At 36.6% G+C, this 20,397-nt stretch overlaps 2 protein-coding genes across 3 annotated transcripts; both read right to left on the bottom strand.

Moving 5' to 3' along the window:
- Nucleotides 1-5,094: 5,094 nt before the first annotated feature.
- LOC129426074 (uncharacterized) lies at nucleotides 5,095-11,780 on the bottom strand. 2 transcript variants are annotated; one of them, XM_073859441.1, is made up of 5 exons: nucleotides 11,432-11,780; nucleotides 10,922-11,032; nucleotides 8,235-8,337; nucleotides 7,244-7,430; nucleotides 5,095-7,082 (listed from the first exon to the last, which is right to left on the bottom strand). In XM_073859441.1, exons 2-5 carry the CDS (start codon nucleotides 10,936-10,938, stop codon nucleotides 5,887-5,889), a joined length of 1,503 nt encoding a protein of 500 aa, XP_073715542.1. In that variant the 5' UTR covers nucleotides 10,939-11,032; nucleotides 11,432-11,780; the 3' UTR covers nucleotides 5,095-5,886. The 2 variants fall into 2 exon arrangements, with proteins under 2 accessions (XP_073715542.1, XP_055038238.2); XM_055182263.2 differs by lacking the exon at nucleotides 11,432-11,780 and having other exon boundaries at nucleotides 8,235-8,499.
- Nucleotides 11,781-12,862: 1,082 nt separating this feature from the next.
- On the bottom strand, nucleotides 12,863-16,862 carry saa (serum amyloid A). The gene is given in 5 exon segments (XM_073858805.1): nucleotides 12,863-12,924; nucleotides 12,927-13,015; nucleotides 15,540-15,768; nucleotides 15,818-15,934; nucleotides 16,023-16,862. Coding segments are annotated over 5 exon segments (726 nt in total). The 5' UTR covers nucleotides 16,252-16,862.
- Nucleotides 16,863-20,397: the final 3,535 nt, after the last annotated feature.

Below are 20,397 nucleotides of genomic sequence, written 5' to 3'. Positions count from 1 at the left end.
TCAATATTTAGATTTTTTTGTACCCTTAGATTACAGATCTTCAAATTACACTACAAAAAAATGACTTTCTTAGGATTTTTGTTGTATTAATATCTTAAAATAACATGTATTTTCTTGATTAGTCAAGGTTTTGGACAAAAAATAAAACTAAATAGATTGGTGCTTGAAACGAGCAGAAAAGTCTGCCAATGGAATAAGAAACACTTTGCTTGAAATAAGTTTACTTTTTTCATAAACGCATAATTCAAGAAAATTTCTAATTCCATTGGCATATTTTTTTCGCTTGTTTTAAGCACAAATTTGCTTAAATTTTATATTTTTTGTCTAAAAGTTAAGACTTATTTTCTTAGGTCATTTTGCTCATCAAGAAAATACATCTTAATTTAAGAATGTTTAGATATTTTTACTGAAAACAAGACAAAAATACTAAGAAAGTCAGTTTTGCAGTGTGTATCTCAGACAAATATTGTATTATTCTATTCTACACTGCAAAAAAAATGTCTTCGTATTTTTGTCTTGTTTTTAGTGGAAATTATCAGAAAATTCTTGAATTAAGATGCTTTTTCTTGATAAGCAAAACGACCCAAGAAAACAAGTTTAGTTTTTAGACCAAAAATATCAAATTTAAGTGATTTTGTGCATAAAACAAGACAAAAATACTAATAATTTTTTTTCTTGAAAATCATTTTTTGCATGTAACAAACCATAGGGTTCTCACAGTTCATGGAATTTCTGGAATTGTAAAAGATATTTTCCAGACATTAAAAATCAGGGATTTTTTGTCGAAGTCATGGAATGTCAGCTTGTTTGTTGCTTTAAATTTTTGTTTCCGTTTATCAAAATGTGATCCACTTGTGATGTAAGGAATACCATTTCCAGGTCTAAACTTCCGCTGACTATAATTTAAACAGCTGTTTATTGGCACTGTTTATTCATTTCACTCATTTAAGCTACATTTTTATAAACTCTCAGTGTACATTACATTATACAGGCTCACAGCATCCCAGACATGGGTTATGGAAATCAGTATTTTCTTCAGGAAACAGTCAAGGAATTTTACATTTGTTATAGAGTGGGAACCCTGCATACATTAATGGAAAGATAACTTATTCAACTTTCATATGATGTATGTATAAATAAAAAAAATAAAAAATTATAACTGGTTTTATGGTCCAGGGTGACATATTAGAAATTAAAATGTGGCAAAAGTCTATACTTAATGAATTGTTCATTGATGTAAGTCTGTAAAACTACAAATAAGAAAAATAAAACTGCCCCCCAAAATTACAAAGTTTATAATTTACAAATGAAAGTAGAAAAGACTTGTAATGGGAAACCAGTAAATCTCTAAAACATATCCAAACCTTCAATTATTAAAATGTTTATACAAAATATCTAAGAGAAAAACAGTTTAAGCCTCGCCCAAATAATCCTGAGCATAGAAATTTCTACCCAGTCTCCTGAGGATGCGTATAAATAGTGTAAAAATCGTGCAATACATACGCCAAATTCCACTTTGGCGTGCATATGATATACCAGTCCTTCCCATTCACTTAAACGGTGCATCTTTTTTTGTCGTTTTATTTATTGGTTTTTCAAATTTTTTCTGTCTTTTAAAACATTTTCGCTTGGGTTTAGGGTTAGATTTTAGATTTGCTTAATGAGGTTATTTAATATACAGGTTTCTCCATGTTTTTGTCCATATTTAAGCCATGGTCGCTTGGAGTTGGGGTTAGAGTTGGGGTTTGGGTTAGGATGTCATTTTTATATAACAGAAAGTTGTTCTAATCAAGCGAAAATGGTAAAAAATAGCAAAAAAATTGAGAAACCAATTATTAAAACGACAAAAGAAGATGCACCGTTTAAGTGAATGGGAAGGACTTGCGTATCATATGCACGCCAAAGTGGAATTTGGCGTATGTATTGCACGATTTTTACACTTCGTGCTATTTATATACATCTTCAGGAGACTGGGCTTGAAATTTTGATTGTTGACTGTTTAATGGTGTAACTCCACAATTCAGTACTACATAGTTCAGTCTTTGTAACGTGTTTCAGCAATACATTTCTAACATTTATAATGTGTTTAGAAGCAATTCTTTGATTTTAATAAGTGGATAAGCCCCTAATACGTTCACGAGCATCCATTCAAGGAATACAGCAAATGCCAAAATCTCACCGGATGAGCACTGTTTTAATCCTAATCCTACACCCAAACCTGACCCTAAAACCAACATTTCACAGGATTTAGGCCGTATCTGTATTCCTTCTATGGAAGCCTATATTTCTGCCATGTTTTGTTAAAGGAATAGTCTACTCATTTTCAATATTAAAATATGTTATTACCTTAACTAAGAATTGTTGATACATCCCTCTATCTGATTTAAAAGAGTAACTATATTTTATGGCGTAATAGCACTTTTGGGAGTACTTTGACTCGCCTGAAAAGTCTGCTCCCCTTCTCACTCTCATAATGGGAGAGGGAGGGTGTTACTGCGCCGAGTCGAAGTACTCCCAAAAGTGCTATTACGCCATAAAATGTAGCTCCTCTTTTAAATCCGCTTAGAAAAGCGCTACGTTTTATTTTGTACCACCAAACTTGCTCGTATAACTACTCGTCTTAAATAGGAAAAACGTTGATGTGTTTGGTCACTTCTAACTTTATCTCTAAATGGTACCATTGAATGAATGGGGCTAAGCTAAATGCTATCGAAGCGTCGCAGCGCGCTCCAGCGCTTACGTGCACGCACACAGATGATAGAGGGATGTATCAACAGTTCTTAGTTAAGGTAATAACATATTTTAATATTGAAAATGAGTAGACTATTCTTTTAAAAGTTTTAGATTAAAGTCATTAGTATGACTTGGTATCTGATAATAGAAACTTTCATTATAATGACTTAGGGGCTGATCACACCAAATGCGTTTATGGCAGTTGTAGGCGCCTTTTTTGAACGATTTTCTATGGGCAGTGCGCGCTATACGCACCAAACGCCTTGCGTTTTTTTAAAGGGAGCGCCGATGTAATTCACGCCTTTTCATTGTCCAATCGAATGAGGGGAGAGGCAGGCTTTCCGTTGTGGTGACAGAAGTTTACAGTTGCTTGGAACAAACAGAGACTGCAGTCACTCACCGTCTCCTGCATGTTTGTGCACCTCTCACCCTCAATCAAGGTCAAAGCAAGCACCCTCTTTTTAAAATTTCTGCTATTATAACAGTTAACAACAAAAGAGCGCTCAAGCTTCAATATTTGATTGACAAGAAAGCTGACTCGGTGGCTGCCTAGCAATTTAAAAAGCCGCGTCACATCGCACTGCTCTTTTTTAAAGTGACCAAAAAAGGCTGTGCGGCGCGCCCTTGTGTTAGTCCTAGACTAACTTTAATGTTAGTGTTGTCTTGATCAAAAACATATCTTAAAATACATCAGTGCGAGTGTTGTGTCTCAAGATGCACACCAGTAGAGTTTATTTATAAATTATGCTTTTAAAAATGACTTAAATATCCCAATTTAACTTGGGCCTAGTCCTGGCTCAAGCTAATCTCTGTTCGGGAAACCACCCCTAAGAGGGCATTTTAATGACCACAGTTTAGTAAGACACAATTTCGCAACTCCTAGAGTTTACACATCAAGAGTTCTGATCTTCAAAGAGATCTTTAAAGAGAAGAGGGATAATCCTTTCCGATTGCAGTTCAAGTGTTTAAATATGATTTTGTGTTCTGAATGTCCATCCAAGTGCAAAAAACATGAACTGTCTGAAGCGTTGAGATGCTCCTTTCTGGGCCCATGCGATTTGCGGACTCACACACAAAACTTCTTAAACGGCATGTGAGCACTGCACTGAGATCTGTTTCATGTCTTGTGCTTAAATATTTAAATTGACGAGGCCTAAGAGCATGTGAAATTATAAACTTTTATGATGATGCAGTACTGGCTCGATCAACATTTAATTAATGCGTTAAATTGACAGCCCTAAAAAGTCGTCATTATTATGACTTAGTATCTCAAATTAATGAGAAACTAGGTCTTTATTTTAACTTAGTTTCTCATAATATTAAGAAACTTTGTCATAACAATGAGTTCTCATAATAATGAGAAACGGTATGTCATAATAATGAGCAACCAAGTCAAAATTTCAACTCAACTTAGTATCTCATAATAATGAAAGTCATAATTATGAGAAAGTTTCTCATTATTATAAGATACTAATGCTGCGTCCGAAACCGCCTACTTCATACTATAAAGTACGCGAAATGCAGTAGGCGAGGCAAGTAGTATGTCCGAATACATAGTATTCGAAAAACAGTATGCAAAAAGTACCCGGATGACCTACTACTTCCGGTTAGATTTTTTCAGTGTGCATACGATGGACACTTCACTATTCCATGATGCCCTGGCAGAGGAGTTATCCAATGTAGAAGACGAGGCATGCGGCTGTTTTCGCGCTGGAATGACATGACGTGATGACGACGTATGTCACTTGATGTAGCAACATGGCAGATGTAGTACGTCCGAATCTCATTCATACTACCAGGATTCATACTATACAGTACCTACTGTTTTAACGACAAGTAAGTAGGTACTTCATCTTATTCAGTACCTACTATACAGTATGCGGTTTCGGACGCAGCCTAAGTGTATCGCAGTCACACTTATCACATTGCAAAAAATTATTTTCAAGAAAAAAATTCTTGTTTTCAGTAAAAATATCTAAAAATTCTTAAATGAAGATGCTTTTTCTTGATGAGCAAAACGACCCAAGAAAATAAGTCTAGATTTTAGACCAAAAATATCACATTTAAGTGATTTTGTTAATCTGCTAATGGGGTAAGCAAAAAAATCTTGAACATTTTTCTTAAACACAAAATTTAAGAAAAAAATGCTTACCCCATTGGCAGATTTTTTTGCTTGTATTATGAACAAAATCACTTTTTTTTTGAAAATCATTTTTTGCAGTGTAGACAAGATATAAAATGTTTTATACTGAATTTTCTGAGCATCTAATGGCCAAAAGTGATGAAAAACCCCAGTTTTAAGACCTGAAAGCCTACAAAACTATGCATACTACAAGTAACAAATACATTTACGAAATACAGTATTAATAAATTATTTTTTATTTTATTTTAAAACAAAAGGTACACTTATACGACTTTAGTGGACATGAAACGAAAGATTTACAGCTACGGGCAGTTGTCAGATCATAACTCAACATATTTAACTCTTTCCCCGCCAGCGTTTTAAAAAAAAAGTTGCCAGCCAGCGCCAGTATTTTTCATGATTTTCACGAAAGTTTAATACCTTCCAGAAAATGTTCTTCTTAAAAAATATAAACATCCAATACATTAAAAGAAAGAACAGACCCTCTGCTTTCAAACAAAAAACCCTGTTTCATCCTACCTTCATTAGTTCTCTTTTATCACCTCTCAAATATGGGTAGGTTTCTTCAAAAACACAAAATTTTGATCAAAAAGCTGAGATAATTTTATTTTTGCGAAGGAATTTTGATAGAAATGAGACGCAGAGCGATCTTTAAAACATACACGGAGTTCTTTCTCTTTCACGCGAGGCGTTTCTTCCGGGTTGTAAAAGTTGCGGAAGTGTAATAGCGGTATTGTGGAAAGCCGGAAATTCTCGCCATTGGCAGGGAAGCGTTTTCTCTTAATTGACGAGATAACTCGTCAATGGCGGGGAAAGAGTTAAAAACCAACACATTACAATGATCTAGACAGGGAGACTTCACCTAGGATTTAAACCCCAAATGAAGCACTCGTCACTATAATGGTGACTTCAAATGGCCTAAATTAGCATTATTAGCAACACTAAAAGCTAGCTAAACCTCCACAAATCATGTATAGAGAAGAGATAGATCGATGGATAGATAAAATCTGCTATTCTCCAGTGTGAATTCTCCTGTGCCTAGCAAGGCTCGACTTAATAGTGAAGCTCTGTCCACACTCATCACAACGGTAAGGCTTTTCTTCACAGTGAATTCGCATGTGCGAATCAAGGCCGGACTTACGGGTGAAGCGCCTTCCGCACTGGTCACAACTGTACGGCTTTTCTCCGGTGTGAATTCTCTTGTGCACGTTAAGGTCGGACGGGAAAGTGAAGCTCCTTCCGCAATGGTCACACACGAACGGCTTTACTCCGGTGTGAAATCGCAAGTGTGCATCGAGGCTGAACTTACGAGTGAAGCTCTTTCCGCACTCGTAACATCTGTACGGCTTTATTCCAGTGTGAAATCGCATGTGCGCATTAAGGCTGAACTTACGAACGAAGCACTTTCCGCACTCGTCGCACGCGTAAGGCCTTTCTACAGCGTGAGTTCTCCTGTGCGCGGCAAGGTCGAACGTATTAACGAAGGTCTTTCCGCACTCATCGCATCTGTAAACGTGAATTTTCCTGTGCACGTCAAGGTCGTACTCAAAAGTGAAGCTCTTTTCACACTGGTCACAACTGTAAAGCTTTATTCCCGTGTGAATTTGCATGTGCACGTTGAGAGTGCGCTTATAAGTGAAGCTCTTCTCACACTGGTCACAGCTGTAAGGTTTTATTCCAGTGTGAATTCGCATGTGCGCGTTAAGGGTGCGCTTATATGTGAAGCTCTTTTTACACTGGTCACAACCGTAAGGTGCTTTTCCAGTGTGAATTCTCATGTGATCATTAAGGTCGGACTTATAAGTGAAGGACTTTCCACATTGGTCACATACGTGAGGTTTTAATCCACTGTGAATTCGCATGTGTGCATCAAGGCTATCCTTATGATTAAAGCCCTTTTCACACTGGTCACAACTGTAGGGCTTTTCTCCACTGTGAATTCGCATGTGTGTGTTAAAGCTGGACTTACACGTGAAGGTCTTTCCGCACTGATCACAACTGTCTTTCCCAGTGTGAATTTGCATGTGCGCATCAAGTTCGGATTGGCGATTGAAGATTTTTCCACACCGAGAGCACGTACAAGAATCTTCGTCTGACGAAATCGCTTCGGTCTTCAAGCGGCTCAGAGATTCTTCTTCTTCAGGTTTAAAATTATGAGGTTTCTCCTTGATTTCGTTCGACCGTGAACTATCATCCTTCGTCAGATCTACAATGAAAAGAAAAAATCATGAGCAATATAACAGCACAAAGCACTTCTGAAACTAGAATGATAGCTTTACTGAGCTTTACTTTTTGTGCCTTGCTCGGCAGTTTAAAATGATTATGCAGTTTTGGACCTACGATGGGTCCAGTGAGTTTGACACATACCAGGATAAATCAAATCCCCTTTATCTGTCTGTTCTCCTTCTTCAGTGATTTCTTGTTTCAGCTCCATCCCACAGTCCAGCAGATTTACTGATGTCTTTTGTTCTTCTCCATTACAGACAGAAACCAGAAGCTCTGTAGATGTCTGATCAGTGAAGCCACAGACAGAGACACCAGATACATCCTGGAACTAACATGAAATCAAACAGAAAACATTGAAACTAATCTGAAGGTCTTGGGGCTCGAAATTGCGACCAATTTGGTGCAACCTCAAAAATCATTTGGAGGCATTTGGGTGAGTGCAAATGATTGTTTCTTTGAGAAAACACAGTACCACAACAGCTGTCAGGAAAGTTTTAAAGGATATTTTGGGTGATTTTTGTTTTTGATCCATCTAAAGCTTTTGACACAGTGGATCATGAAATATTGCTGCACAGACTAAAGAGTATTGGTCTATCAAATTACGTTATTCCATGCTTCAAAATTATTAAAGTGGAAGAACTCAATGTGTACATATGGAAAGTAAATAATCTGGTTCATAGAAGTTTTTAAAGGTGTCCCCCAAGGGTCTGTATTAGGACCCCTTCTATTCATTATCTATATAAACAGTCTTGATTATGACATGCTAACCTTCACTTCTATACAGACGATACCATAGTGTACTGTAGTGCAATTAGTGAAATAATTCAAATCACGGCTTGCCAGTTTAAAACTTCTTTAGACTTTACAAGGCACCATGATTGAATTAGTTTAAAAAAGGATAAATATTTCTGCATTATTGTTGATGATGCTTTTTCTTTTGGGTCTCATATCACCCAACTGAAGAAAAATGTGAAAATCAAGCTTGGGTTTTATTTTAGAAACAAACTCTGTCTCTGAAACATTTTTACCAGAAATTGATTTAGGTGAAGTTTGTTTTGACATTTAAATATGCTTTACTTTTTAAAAGCTGCACAAACTTTATTTTTTACAGCATATGAAGTCTAATACTTACATGTTCTGATTTTAAGGTTTGAGCAGGAACCTTCTCCAGAATCAACCTTGTTGAATATCCAGAATTACATCTGTAATTCCTCTCTGGCACAGACATTGTAATACTGGTATGGGGAAGATACAACAACGATGAACTCTGTGCTTCTCACTCAGGGTTGTGTCTATGCTAACTGAACAGAAGTGTCACAGATTGTGGGCGGGGCTTCTCCTTTTGTTGATGTCATCGTAGAGGAGAATCTAAAATGGTTTGTTTGAAGACACAGCTTCTGGGTGGATTTTGAACATTATAGTTTGGTTGTGTAAACACAATGTGGACACACATCAGTGTTCAAACACCTTATAAAAAGAAATTTTGCATAATGCGTTCACACCAACTGTGGATGATGAAGTAGTTGGACGCTTGAACATTTTGAGTTAACTCGCTTCATTTGCGCGTGGAATTCAGATGCGAATATGCTCAATTTGCCAACTTTAGCTACCTTGTAGTCTTAAAATGTGTATTTCTTCCAAGCTAGATCCTTTTTTTGTTTACCGTGGTGTGAATATCCGCCAAAGTTCCGATTTTTCAATTCGTCAAACGCCCGAAATGCTCAATTCTCGCAACTCATTTGCACAAATCGCGCCGCAGGGTGTCTGTCATGTCTTTGCATTGGCTGAACATGTAAATCACTCACGCTTATCGCTTCATTCGCTCCTGGTGTGAACACATAATTCGAGAGACTAAAACATAGGGGTGTAACGATACATCACGATACACAATCATAATGCCTGTCCGGTAGGGCTGGGTATTGACAAGGGCCTCACGATACGATACGTATCACAATACATATACAATACGACGCATGTTGCGATACATTGCAATGCTTTTTCTTTTTTTTATCAAAAATGTAAAAAAGAGCTGATTTTTTTAACCCAAAGGTGTCCACATTGGCCCTATATAACAGACAACTGGACAGCACCAACTACAGCAGCGGCGGAGGAGGTCGTTTGACGCACACAGAGGGATTATGAAATTGTTAAAATATCGATAGTAGAGATTGAAATATCTGGGTGATTCTCACAAAACCATTGAAACACCACGGCACTAATGATTTTAGCTTTAAAATGTGTAATATAGTAACATTAAAAAGCATCAGAATTAACACAATACTGTGTTCTACCTTGCACAATGTGTGATTTCAACAGAAGAATTTATAATTGTAAATTTTATCTCATTTTCTGCTGAAATTCTCATTACCGCAATGTGTCCGGCTGTGTTTGAACATGCGTTATGTTGTAATTTAATCAAATTAACACAAAAATATTAAGAAAAAAAATAAATGGATGTTTTGCTAGACTACTTTAGATTACAGAAAAAATATTCACTGAATATTCATGTATAATAATAATGAAGAAAAATTAGGAAAATGATGTGTCCATGCCTGGTGTTCTCATCCTCCACAACACTTTTTGAAAACAGTTTAAGCACACATACAGAATTTTAATAAAGTTTGATTTTGAGTGACCAAGCACATGGACCAGTTACTTCAAGATGGCTACCAGGTAAGATCATTTTTTTTACAGTTAATTTGAAATATTGTCTTGTCAGAATGCTTACACGACATTTTGATTATCATTACCGCAACAGATGCTTATTAAATGTTAATTTAATTAATAGAAGCATAATACTTTGATTTTAAATGAATGTGCAGAATCTCCAAATTATGTTCTTTCAGGTTTGTCATGTCATTTTGAAAATATGTCAGTGTTGATGTTTTCTGACTGTTGCGGTAATGAGATTTTTTAGGACTAATGTTTTTAAATTATGTTACAAAAAGTGTTAAATGATAAGTAAAAGTTTTTAAATTAATGTTCCCATTTACTCCCATTTATATCCATACACTATCGTGGAAAGAAATATCACGATAGTTAGCTGTATCGATATTTTTGCACAGCCCTACTGTCTGGTATCGATTCTAAATTGCAAAGGCGGTATTATGCACAGCTCTTTCGTGTACTAAGGCTCTTCGATCAGTAAGAAATCCCTATTAATCTAAAATTAGTTTAAGTCGTTTTTAACATGCATTTGAAAAAGCATCACTCGTCAAATTCTTTATCATCATGAAAATATCTGAAAAGTGTGAAGAACAGTGACATAAATATCCTTATACCAATTTCGTGGAGCTGCTTGTGTAAAAGGCATATTGAGTTTCTGCACGAGAGCGCCCTCTGGCTTTTGGACGTAGCGGCATTTCACCATAATTCAAAGAGAAGCAAAGCAAATCAAACAATTTATCGTTACACCCCTACAATGTATTCAATATACATCGACTAATTTATACATTTTCAAATGAGAGATAAATCTTGCATTTTAACAAACTTTAAAAAAAAAAAAACATGTCAATATCTATGAAAAACACATAAACTTAGATTTTGGTGTGTTCACGAAAATGAACCATGGTTTTATTGTGGTAAAAGTGTAGTAGTAACCATGTTTTTTGGGTGTATTGATTACTATCAGCAGAACCATAGTTTTACTCCACCAACCATGGTTTAACTATCGTTTTTGAAAACCATGTTATTTTGTGGTTACCATGGTTTTTTACTACCGTAACCATGTTTTTTGGTCATATCTGTAAGGGAATGGGTACACTACCTTAAATGTACTTTTCAACTTAAAAAAAATATTTGTTCAAGTTACTTAATTACCTTTGTTGTGAGATCATTGAAGTTGATTATTTACAGTGTAAAGGATGAAATAAACCGACCACAGCTTTGCCTCCAGTAACGCCTCCTCTTTTTTCTTCAGCTGATTGATTTCTGTGATAAAATCAGCAACATAATCCATTATGGACAAATCAGTTCCTACTTCTTTACAGCCCATCACATACATCTGGTCTCTTATCATCAACATCTCAACACGCAAACATCAAACAAGAACATAATTTCAACAGCAGCTTTGATAAATCAATAAAAAAACTTTCCTGACGAAATGCACTCTGAAAGCAGGTAAAGGTAAGAAAAACTTCGCTTACCCCAACGAGATAACAAACACAAATATTAATCACATAAATGATAAAGAGCAAACAACAAAACACATCACTACTGGTCCTCAAACTGTCAAATCTCTCTCACGGTTGATTTGGCGGATAACTTATTTAGGTGCACACCGCCACCTACTTTACCGAGACATGCAACCTGAGGGCTTCAAATACTTACCAAAAAAGAAAAGAAAGAAAGAAAAAAACGCAGAAGTTTTATTTTCTATATTATAATATATTCTCAAACTGTTCGCTAAGCGCTGATCATCTTCTTCTTTGTGTTTATTGGCAGTTGGCAATCTTAGGTAGAGCATTACCGCCATCTACTGTATATGGGTAAGGGGTCAAATACTTGAATTTCCGGTTGTGGCTAAAGGGGATACAGCTATGGATAAAATCTCGTGAAATCTCACCGTACGAGTGCTGTTTTTATTCTAATCCTACCACCAAACCTAACCCTAAATCCAATTTTACGGGATGTAGGCTGTCCAGTCGGGCCAAAACAGCTGTTTTCATCCTAATCCTATCCCGTAACCTAACCTTCAACCAAACATCTCGCGAGATTGGCCGTAGCTGTATCACATCTACACAGAACCTTGACCATAGACCGTTTCTCAGGCTGCAGCCCCGGAAGTCGCATTTGTAGGCTGCAAGACTGTCTTGTTTCAGAATATTAACAATTATAATGTTGACAGTTAATCGTAAATTGTTGTAATATGCGTATGACTTTGCGAATGTAATGCTCGGTTAACTTAAATAAACCAGGATTGATGAAGAATGCAGCCTGCATATGCGACCCCCGGAGGCTGCAGCCTTCGGATTGAGCGCCGCCATATTAGCATTGGCAAGAGTAGCCTGCAAACAAAGGAGAGTGAATTTGGGGAGCTGCGCTTTTTTTGGATATATAATAATTAAACCCAATAACTTTTAAATTTTTAAAAAGATGATTTTTGATCCGTGTGGAGTACATCAATGTTTAGTCTACAGTAAAGTATTAATTGATTCATTGCACCTATCCAGTGACAATTTGGGAATGGACGTCCTACCAAAATGTAACACTTACACAACTCTTAAGGAATTTACGTTTAGATCAAACTGATGGGATTTTCCACATGAATATTATTTTTTGCAATTTTTGGACAAACATGAAGTCTGATTTCATACGATTTATTTTTTGGTTATTTTAAACTAATAATAAAACATCTCAAGAAGGTATCTGTGTTAAAATGTATTATAGGCTGTTAATCTCACATATTTGAACTAAAGTTAAGACATATTTGTTTTAACATGTAGTGATATCAAGAATCTGTAGAAACCTGTAGATGGCGCAACTGCAATGCTAGATAAGGAATGCAAACATAATTCTTATTATTTGCTGTCATGTGCACGTGGTAAAAAGACATGATTTATAATTTATCTAACATTTCAAATAATGACAGATATATGACTCGTTCTTTATTATCAAATGAGATAGAAAAAAGAGCCTAAATTTGTGTTAGAGACATTCACTTTATCAGACATGTTTGATTTGGTAATTTTGTTTTATTGACAGACATGCAACAATACAATCATCTAAAAGTTGAAATATTAAATGAAATTTGTTTTTAGGTCAGTACCGTTGTGGAAGTCCTTTAGGTCTGTAATGATTTGGGTTTCTACCACTTCTCCCCATCGATTGGCCTCCTGGTCAGCTGCTGAATCTTGACCTCGACCAATGGCACCCTGTATTGCTTCTCTTCCATCACTGCAAACATCCCAAATGCTTAGTCATTTATTTGTGTTACTTTTTGATTGCCTGTTATGTATAGATGTTATTGTTTATTCAGAAACTTCATAAAAACAAGGCATAAATGTAACTGTAGTATGTTGTAAATACAAAATACATTAGCTATATGTTGGCTTTTTAACATAGTTAAATGCCTTTTAAATAGTATTGAAGAAGTTCAAATCTATTCTGGCCTCTTATTGGCTGCTTTTTCTTTCTGTGTTTTTTTTACTTTTGTAAAATAACATTTTAGATTTGCAAGTAAAAAATGAAATATAATGGCACAATTATATTTATTAGTGATGCACCGATGTATCGGCCGCCGATATTTATCGGCCGATTTTTGATGAATTTGAAACCATGTGCATATCGGCAATAGCACGAGAAAGGCCGATACCGATTGTTTATTAATTAACTGCATAAAGAAATCCATTATATGTAAAAAATGAGTTAATGTTGTTTATCAAATAAATGCTGAATAGCAAAAACCACATTTGAAGGTTGTCATGCTGTCTTATTATAGTTGTTTTAGCTTAATTTGTGCCTCTCTTATTATGTTGGTCAGTTGAATGTTAATTAGATCCAATCCATGTTCAGTAAAAATAATTTGATGCAGAAATAAACTAGCTAATAGACCAACTGTATAGTATTGTATACAAGTGTTTAATATCGGCATCGGTATTGGCCAAAAGTTGTCTGTTTAAATCGGCATCGGTATCAGCCCAAACAAATCCTATCGGTGCATCCCTAATATTTATCTCCACATTTTTTACAAATATCTACACATATGCCTATTTTCCCGTAAGGCAAAATAAAATAAATAAATTTCACTGGCTAAAAATATATTTTAAATATATGTTAAATACATTTTGTAGAAAGTAATTCCTAATTGAATATGTTTTCGAATTGGGAAATATATTTACTTTTAACCTTTATATATCAACATATATTTCAAAATGTATTTCATGGGCAAGCAAATAGATTTTAAATTCATCCAATATGGCAAAATATTATTTTTTCTTTTATAAAGTATATTTTTTTAGTAAAACATAACCTTTTTAAAACTGTTCACATACAGCTGTTTCCCTGAAGCCGATAAGAACTTTGCCCGCACAATCTCACACCAGGTGACTTCCCTGTGTAGAGCAGCTAGTGTGGACGTCAACTTGTCTGGGGAATTTACAACAGCTGAACTTCAGACTGCCTTGAGTAAGACCAAACAAGGGAAAGCACCAGGCCATGATTACATTCACCCTGAGTTTGTGATCCACCAGAATGCAAGAACATCTGTATGGCTCTGCTCATTCTACTTGACACGCCTTCGGAGGTCCAAGCTCCCGAGGATATGGCGCCGCGCTGCTATCATAGCCCTTCCAAAACCAAACAAGCCTGCTGAAGACCCCAAATCCTACCGACCCATTTCACTGCTCTGTGTGCCATTCAAAATCATGGAGATGCTGATCTACAATCGTATCGAGCCAATTGTGGACCCTCAACTCCCACAGGAACAAGCCGGCTTCCGGCCCGGTCGGTCAACGGTTGACCAGGTGACACTGCTCACCCAAGACATTGAGGACAGCTTTCAAGAAAAACAGAAGGCTGGAGTGGTGTTGCTTGATCTCACAGCTGCTTATGATACCGTCTGGCACCGCGGACTCCACCTAAAGCTACTAAAGATCATTCCCGACCGGCATATGGTGCAGTTCATCATTGAGATGGTGACGAACCTCAGCTTCACCTTAAAGACCAGTGACGGTCAATGCAGCAGGCTTAGAAGGCTGAGGAATGGTGTTCCGCAGGGTTCTGTCCTCGCACCTATTTTATTCAATATCTACATCCACGACTTACCGGAAACAACATCCCAGAAATATGGTTATGCTGAAGACCTGGCCATTATGACGAGACGACAAACATGGGAGCAGATGCAGGCCAGCCTTAACCAGGACATGGACACCTTGGCAGCCTACCTGCGTGAGTGGCGTTTACAGCTCAGCATCGGCAAGACAATTGCAGCAGCTTACCATTGAACTGGACATATTCGTGAATAACAAGCGCCTTGAGTTCCAGCAAGCCCCGCGGTCAGGGGCGTTGCAGAAGATCTCGGGCCCTATGCATAGGCAGTCCTGATGGGCCCCCATGCCCCACCCCCATAATATATTTCAGACTTTCAAGGGCCCTCTCTTCCTTTGTGGCCCTGGTAATCAGTACTGGTTTTACCCCCAGTCCGACGCCCCTGCCCACGGTACCTTGGCGTACGCCTGGATAGATCTTTAACATTCAAACAACACCTTGAAGAAGTGACGGCCAAAGTGTCCTCAAGGGTCGCAATAATTCGACGCCTCGCTGGTACTAGCTGGGGTGCAACTGCCAAGGTGCTTCGAATATCAACAGTAGCTCTCGTTTTCTCCACAGCTGAATACTGTGAATACCAGCCTGGTGCAGAAGCCCACACGCCAGGAAAGTCGCCATAAACACCGCCCTTCGGATCATAACTGGTTGTCTGAAATCTACCCCTGTTTACCATCTGCCAATACTAGCGGGAATTGCCCGGCCGGCCTCCGACGAGAGGCTGTTACCCTCGCTCTTGCAAGGAAAGCCCAAAGATACAACTGGCATATCCTGCACAATACCACCATAACAGCATTGCCACCTCATAGACTGAAGTCCCGCCACCCGTATAACAAGGCGGCACAAGATCTGCTCAGGTCTATCCCCGAGGACCTGTCCACAGAGGCATGGCTTGCGGCAGCCTGAAAGCAGGAGTGGGAGTCAGCAGGGCCCTCACGAATCCACTGTTACATCTTTGACCCTGGAGGCCGTCTTGAAGGAGAGGATCTGCCACGCCGGCAATGGACTCTGCTAAACCGCCTGCGAACTGGGGTTGGACGCTACAAAGCATCGATGAGGAAGTGGGGCCTGGAGGACAGAGCAGTGTGTGAGTGCGAGGAGCCAGAGCAGAGCGCTGAGCACATAATCACCATCTGTCCATTGTATAAACCACCCTAGGAGGTCGGCCTCTTTGATGTGGGACCTGAGATGAGAACGTGGCTGAGTTCTACTGAGCTGGACATTTGATGAGGACACAAGAAAGAAGATGTTGATAGCAGTAAGTGACCTCCGATGGCTTGTCCTGGGTAACGATGCCACTGCGCCCGAACCTCGACCACCAAAACCAACGCCAACGCCAGCGCAGCAAGAACAAGCTTCATGTTTGCAAATCTGATCATATACATATATAAACAATCATTGGCATCCGTTAGACTAAACAATCACATCATGTTAAAGATAAATATTAAAAAATCTCAAAATAGCAGAAGTAAAGCAACTTACTATGGTTGGTCTCACCTCTCCTGTTTCTATCAGGTATACCTACACCAAACCAAAGACTATATATAGAGAGAGCTTGGATAAGGTGGGACATGGATTTTCCCAAATGTAATGTGTTAGACTGCACCAGGAGATTAGGTCCAGATGGGTTGTCCAATGTTGTGCAACAATTTCTTTGAAGACCACTCTGTAAAAAATTCAGCTGTTGGCCAGTTACTTACTGTAGATTTAACCCTCAAATGCTCCTTGTTTTCTGTTTACACTTCTGGCCCTTGGGGTCTATATGACTCCAAAATTGAAAGCATAATTGTAAGAAAAATATACATTTTCAATGATACAAATAATATATCATTTTTTTTGTTTACTTCTCATCTATACAATAAAGCTGTGTTTTGAGAGATTTGAAGTACTTTTGTACCTGTTTACCACTAAATTCCTCAACTACACCATTGGCTTGCCTGAAAAATATCAGATTTTTATGAAAATTCACATAAGTTATGATCTAAATTTGATTTAAATTGTTTTAAGGTATTGATATAGGTGTGAGGTGTTGAATTCAGCCATCGGTTTTTAGAAAAAAATCATAAAAGAATGACTGTATAGAAATTAAATAATTTCGACCAGAAGATGCCCATAGAGACCCATTCATTTTACTGGATATGGGCAACTGCTTACATCACTACTTTAGTGATACATTTTGTGAATTTATGTTTATATAAACATTAGAAAGGATATTAAAAATAAATTTTATTTCAAATAGTAATTGTTTATAGTTTTTGATGCATTTTGAAATGTCTGTTTTTACAAAATGCTACAGAAATTTCTATAAAAATGCTCTCTGTGGCAGTCATGCGTGTTTGTGTTTGTGTGTGTGTGTGTTTGTGTGAGCGTGTGTTTTTTGCATTGCATTTGTGCACAAGTACCAGGCCTTCATTTCTGTGTCAAGATTTTCAGATTTATGCTGGATTTATTGATATTTATTTTTTGACGAATGGAAAAACATAAAAAAATTGCATTTCCCATTCACTTTCAATTGGGGTCATATTGACCCCGAGGGACAAATTAATAAAAAATTGTACATACCTTTAGAACAACTGAATCATGCCCAGTTTTTTGTGTATGTAAAGATAGATTATTTAGGAAAAGTCACAAAGTTTTATATCTCTGAGATGAAGGGAACATTTTTTTAACTAATGAAATGTCGTTTGGGGTCATATAGACCCCAAGGACCGTTTGAGGGTTAAATGTATGTTATTTACTGGCAACAGTTTGTTTAAAGTTAAATGAACATTAAACATTAACAAGTCTTTGCCTTTACAGAATAAAACTATAAAATAACAGCCTCATGCAAAGCATTCTGGGAACCAGAAATCCTCATCAACCTTTTCATGCTTTGCATAAGGCTGTTATTTTCTAGTTTTATCCTGTAAAGACTTAATGTTAATGTTCATTTAACTTTAAACAAACGGTTGCCAGTAAACAACATAAACCTAAATCTACAGTAAGTTACTGGCAAACAGCTGACAGTAATACTGTAATTTATACAGAATTTTCTTATAGTCCAGTAGGGACCAACCTTTGTATTTACAAGTATACATGTGGCACACAATTTTATCCAAAGCAACTTTCCGTGCATTACAAAGTATACATTTTTATCATTATGTGTGTTCCCTAAAATCGCCCCCAACCTTTTGTGTTGCTAACGGCAAGTTTTTACAGTACATTTAACTAACACCCTATAAGCAGCTGTTTCTGGGACAGGGCCTAAGTCTTAGTCCCATCGCTATTATTTAAGTATTTTTGGAATGTATGCTTGTAAATGTCCTAATACAAAGGCCTAGTTAAACCCTGTCTGGGAAACCGCCCTTATATTTCTTTGTTATGCTTACTTCCCCATAGGGGAATCTGCTTAGCAGTAACCAACAACACCACAAACAGAACAAAGCATGCACTAAAAAGCTAGCTCGTAAATATTTAAAATAAATTCTTAAATCTATTTGTCTGGCATAAACATTAAATCTCTTTCCAGGTTCAGTGATCTTAGATACACTTTCATAATATATATCATAATGATTTAAAGTCTTTAAAAATTTACTTGGATTACTGGGTTAAGATCTTCATAACCCACAGAACTAGGCTTTAAATATTTTTACCATTGAAAAGTCATAATATTTTAGAAAAAAATGCACATTTTAGCACATTTTACCCAACACGTTCGTTCGTTCGTTCCCCCATATGAAAATTTAGGAATATCCCGCAAGTCACATTTTCCAGAGGAAGTGGCATCCTCTGGATCTCCTGAAGGTCATGTGAATGACAAAATCACTTTTTTCTCATTTTCTTTTCTGTATATTTTATGATATTTATGCGATGACTGTGAATGTCAACCTTAATGTTCAGTCCTGTTATCTACATTATTTCTTTGATGTTATCAGATTATTTAAAAAAAAACATTTTGGTATAAATCACTAGAATTTGCTAAGTGTCTTTATGCACATATTTACTGCACCTATATATTTCATGTATTTGCTAAATCTAGGCTAAAAACTCAGTCCTGTTACTTTCAGTCCTGTTATCAAAATGCTCCCATCCTCCATTAAAAAACCATGTTAAAAAAGTTACCTGAGATTGACCAATACTCATTTTGAAAACTTGTGTGTTATTAAATTTAGTGTTAAAAAGAAAATGATCAACTTCAATTTTGATGAGTTACAACATGCAAATGGCACCGATTCGGTGGAATGACCCAAATAATTCACGTTGATAGCTGCGTGGAAGAGTTTTGTTGAGCTTGACATTTAATCAATAAATAAATAAATATGAAAATGAATCTCTGTATGAGAAGTAAACCTGCCTGTAAGAATGAAAGTAAAACCGCACCCATGTTTTTATGACTCAGCACACCGCACATCATGGGATCAATTTCTGCTTGACCACATATCCTGATGCCCTCATATCTGTTTTGTTGCTGTAACAACCATTTCAGGATTTTCCAGAAGTTACTCGCCATGTCGTGCTTTGTAGAGTACTTCATGTTCTTAGGGCTCTTAGCTAAATGTGATACATGGGTCTTTAATTTTTAATTGTTTATCTAAATGCAGGTCATCAATATTTAGGCCTACTTTCTTTTCCGTGCCTTGCTGCATACAATGATTTCAGCCAACTGAGAATAAAAATATGTTGCGAAAGAATGAACAATACACAACTTTATAAAATTAAAATATTTATGAAATCAAAATACTGTCTGGCAACAGCGTTGTCTTGTCTAAATAAGTAAATTTTGCCAATATCATCTTTCTATGAATTGTGGCCATTTCAGTCCTTACAATGTCTTCACTGTAAAAAATCATATCAAATCAACATTGGTGATTCTCGCGAAATTAGACTTATGAGGTGTCATGAAACATTTTGCAAACAAGTAAATGCAAAGTAAGAGTATGAAAATTTGAAGCATACAGTTACAAACATCTCTTCATATACTATTTTACACATGATTTCAAATGACATCATACAAACCAATTTTGTTGTTTTTTTCCAAATTTAAGTGGAAAATTTTCATTACCGCAACGTATCAGTGACTGGATTTGGGTTCTTTGACATGGAAATATTTATAATTAAAAAATCTAAAAAATAAAAAGCTTCGGTGCATGCTATACTACAAACATTTACAGTAAAGAAACGTGGTATTTGGTGATCATTGGTAAATGTAGAGACAATAATAAGGAATATAAATGTGTCCAAGAAAAAATTTCTCATCCTCCGCAACAATTTTCAATCATTGTTTAAGCCCTCAAGGAACTAACATTTTCAACAAAAAAAAGGGACATAATTGACTGTGACACTCAAGATGGCTACCAGGTAAGCAGTTCTTATTTTTTGTCTCCAGATAAAAGTTGAAATTTTGTTTGTCATACCTAGACAACTTTTTGGTTCTCATTACCGAAACATGAGTTTGTAAATGCATATATTTAATGTAATATCATGTTGCGGTAATGATAATCTAAAACATTTAAATAACTCTATAGAAAATATTTTAAAATCCTCTAAAAATA

Source organism: Misgurnus anguillicaudatus, chromosome 21 (assembly GCF_027580225.2).
Source record: "Misgurnus anguillicaudatus chromosome 21, ASM2758022v2, whole genome shotgun sequence".
Classification (NCBI taxonomy): domain Eukaryota; kingdom Metazoa; phylum Chordata; class Actinopteri; order Cypriniformes; family Cobitidae; genus Misgurnus; species Misgurnus anguillicaudatus.
Note: the sequence above shows the minus strand (reverse complement) of the source record. Positions and strands in the feature narration are given on the sequence as shown.

Excerpts from the sequence above, each read along its gene's own strand:
- LOC129426074 (XM_073859441.1), bottom strand. Across the intron at positions 7,431-8,234 it reads AAACCTTAAAATCAGAACAT|TTCCAGGATGTATCTGGTGT; the intron begins GTAAGTATTAGA and ends ATTTCATGTTAG. Across the intron at positions 7,083-7,243 it reads AGGGGATTTGATTTATCCTG|ATCTGACGAAGGATGATAGT; the intron begins GTATGTGTCAAA and ends TTTTCATTGTAG.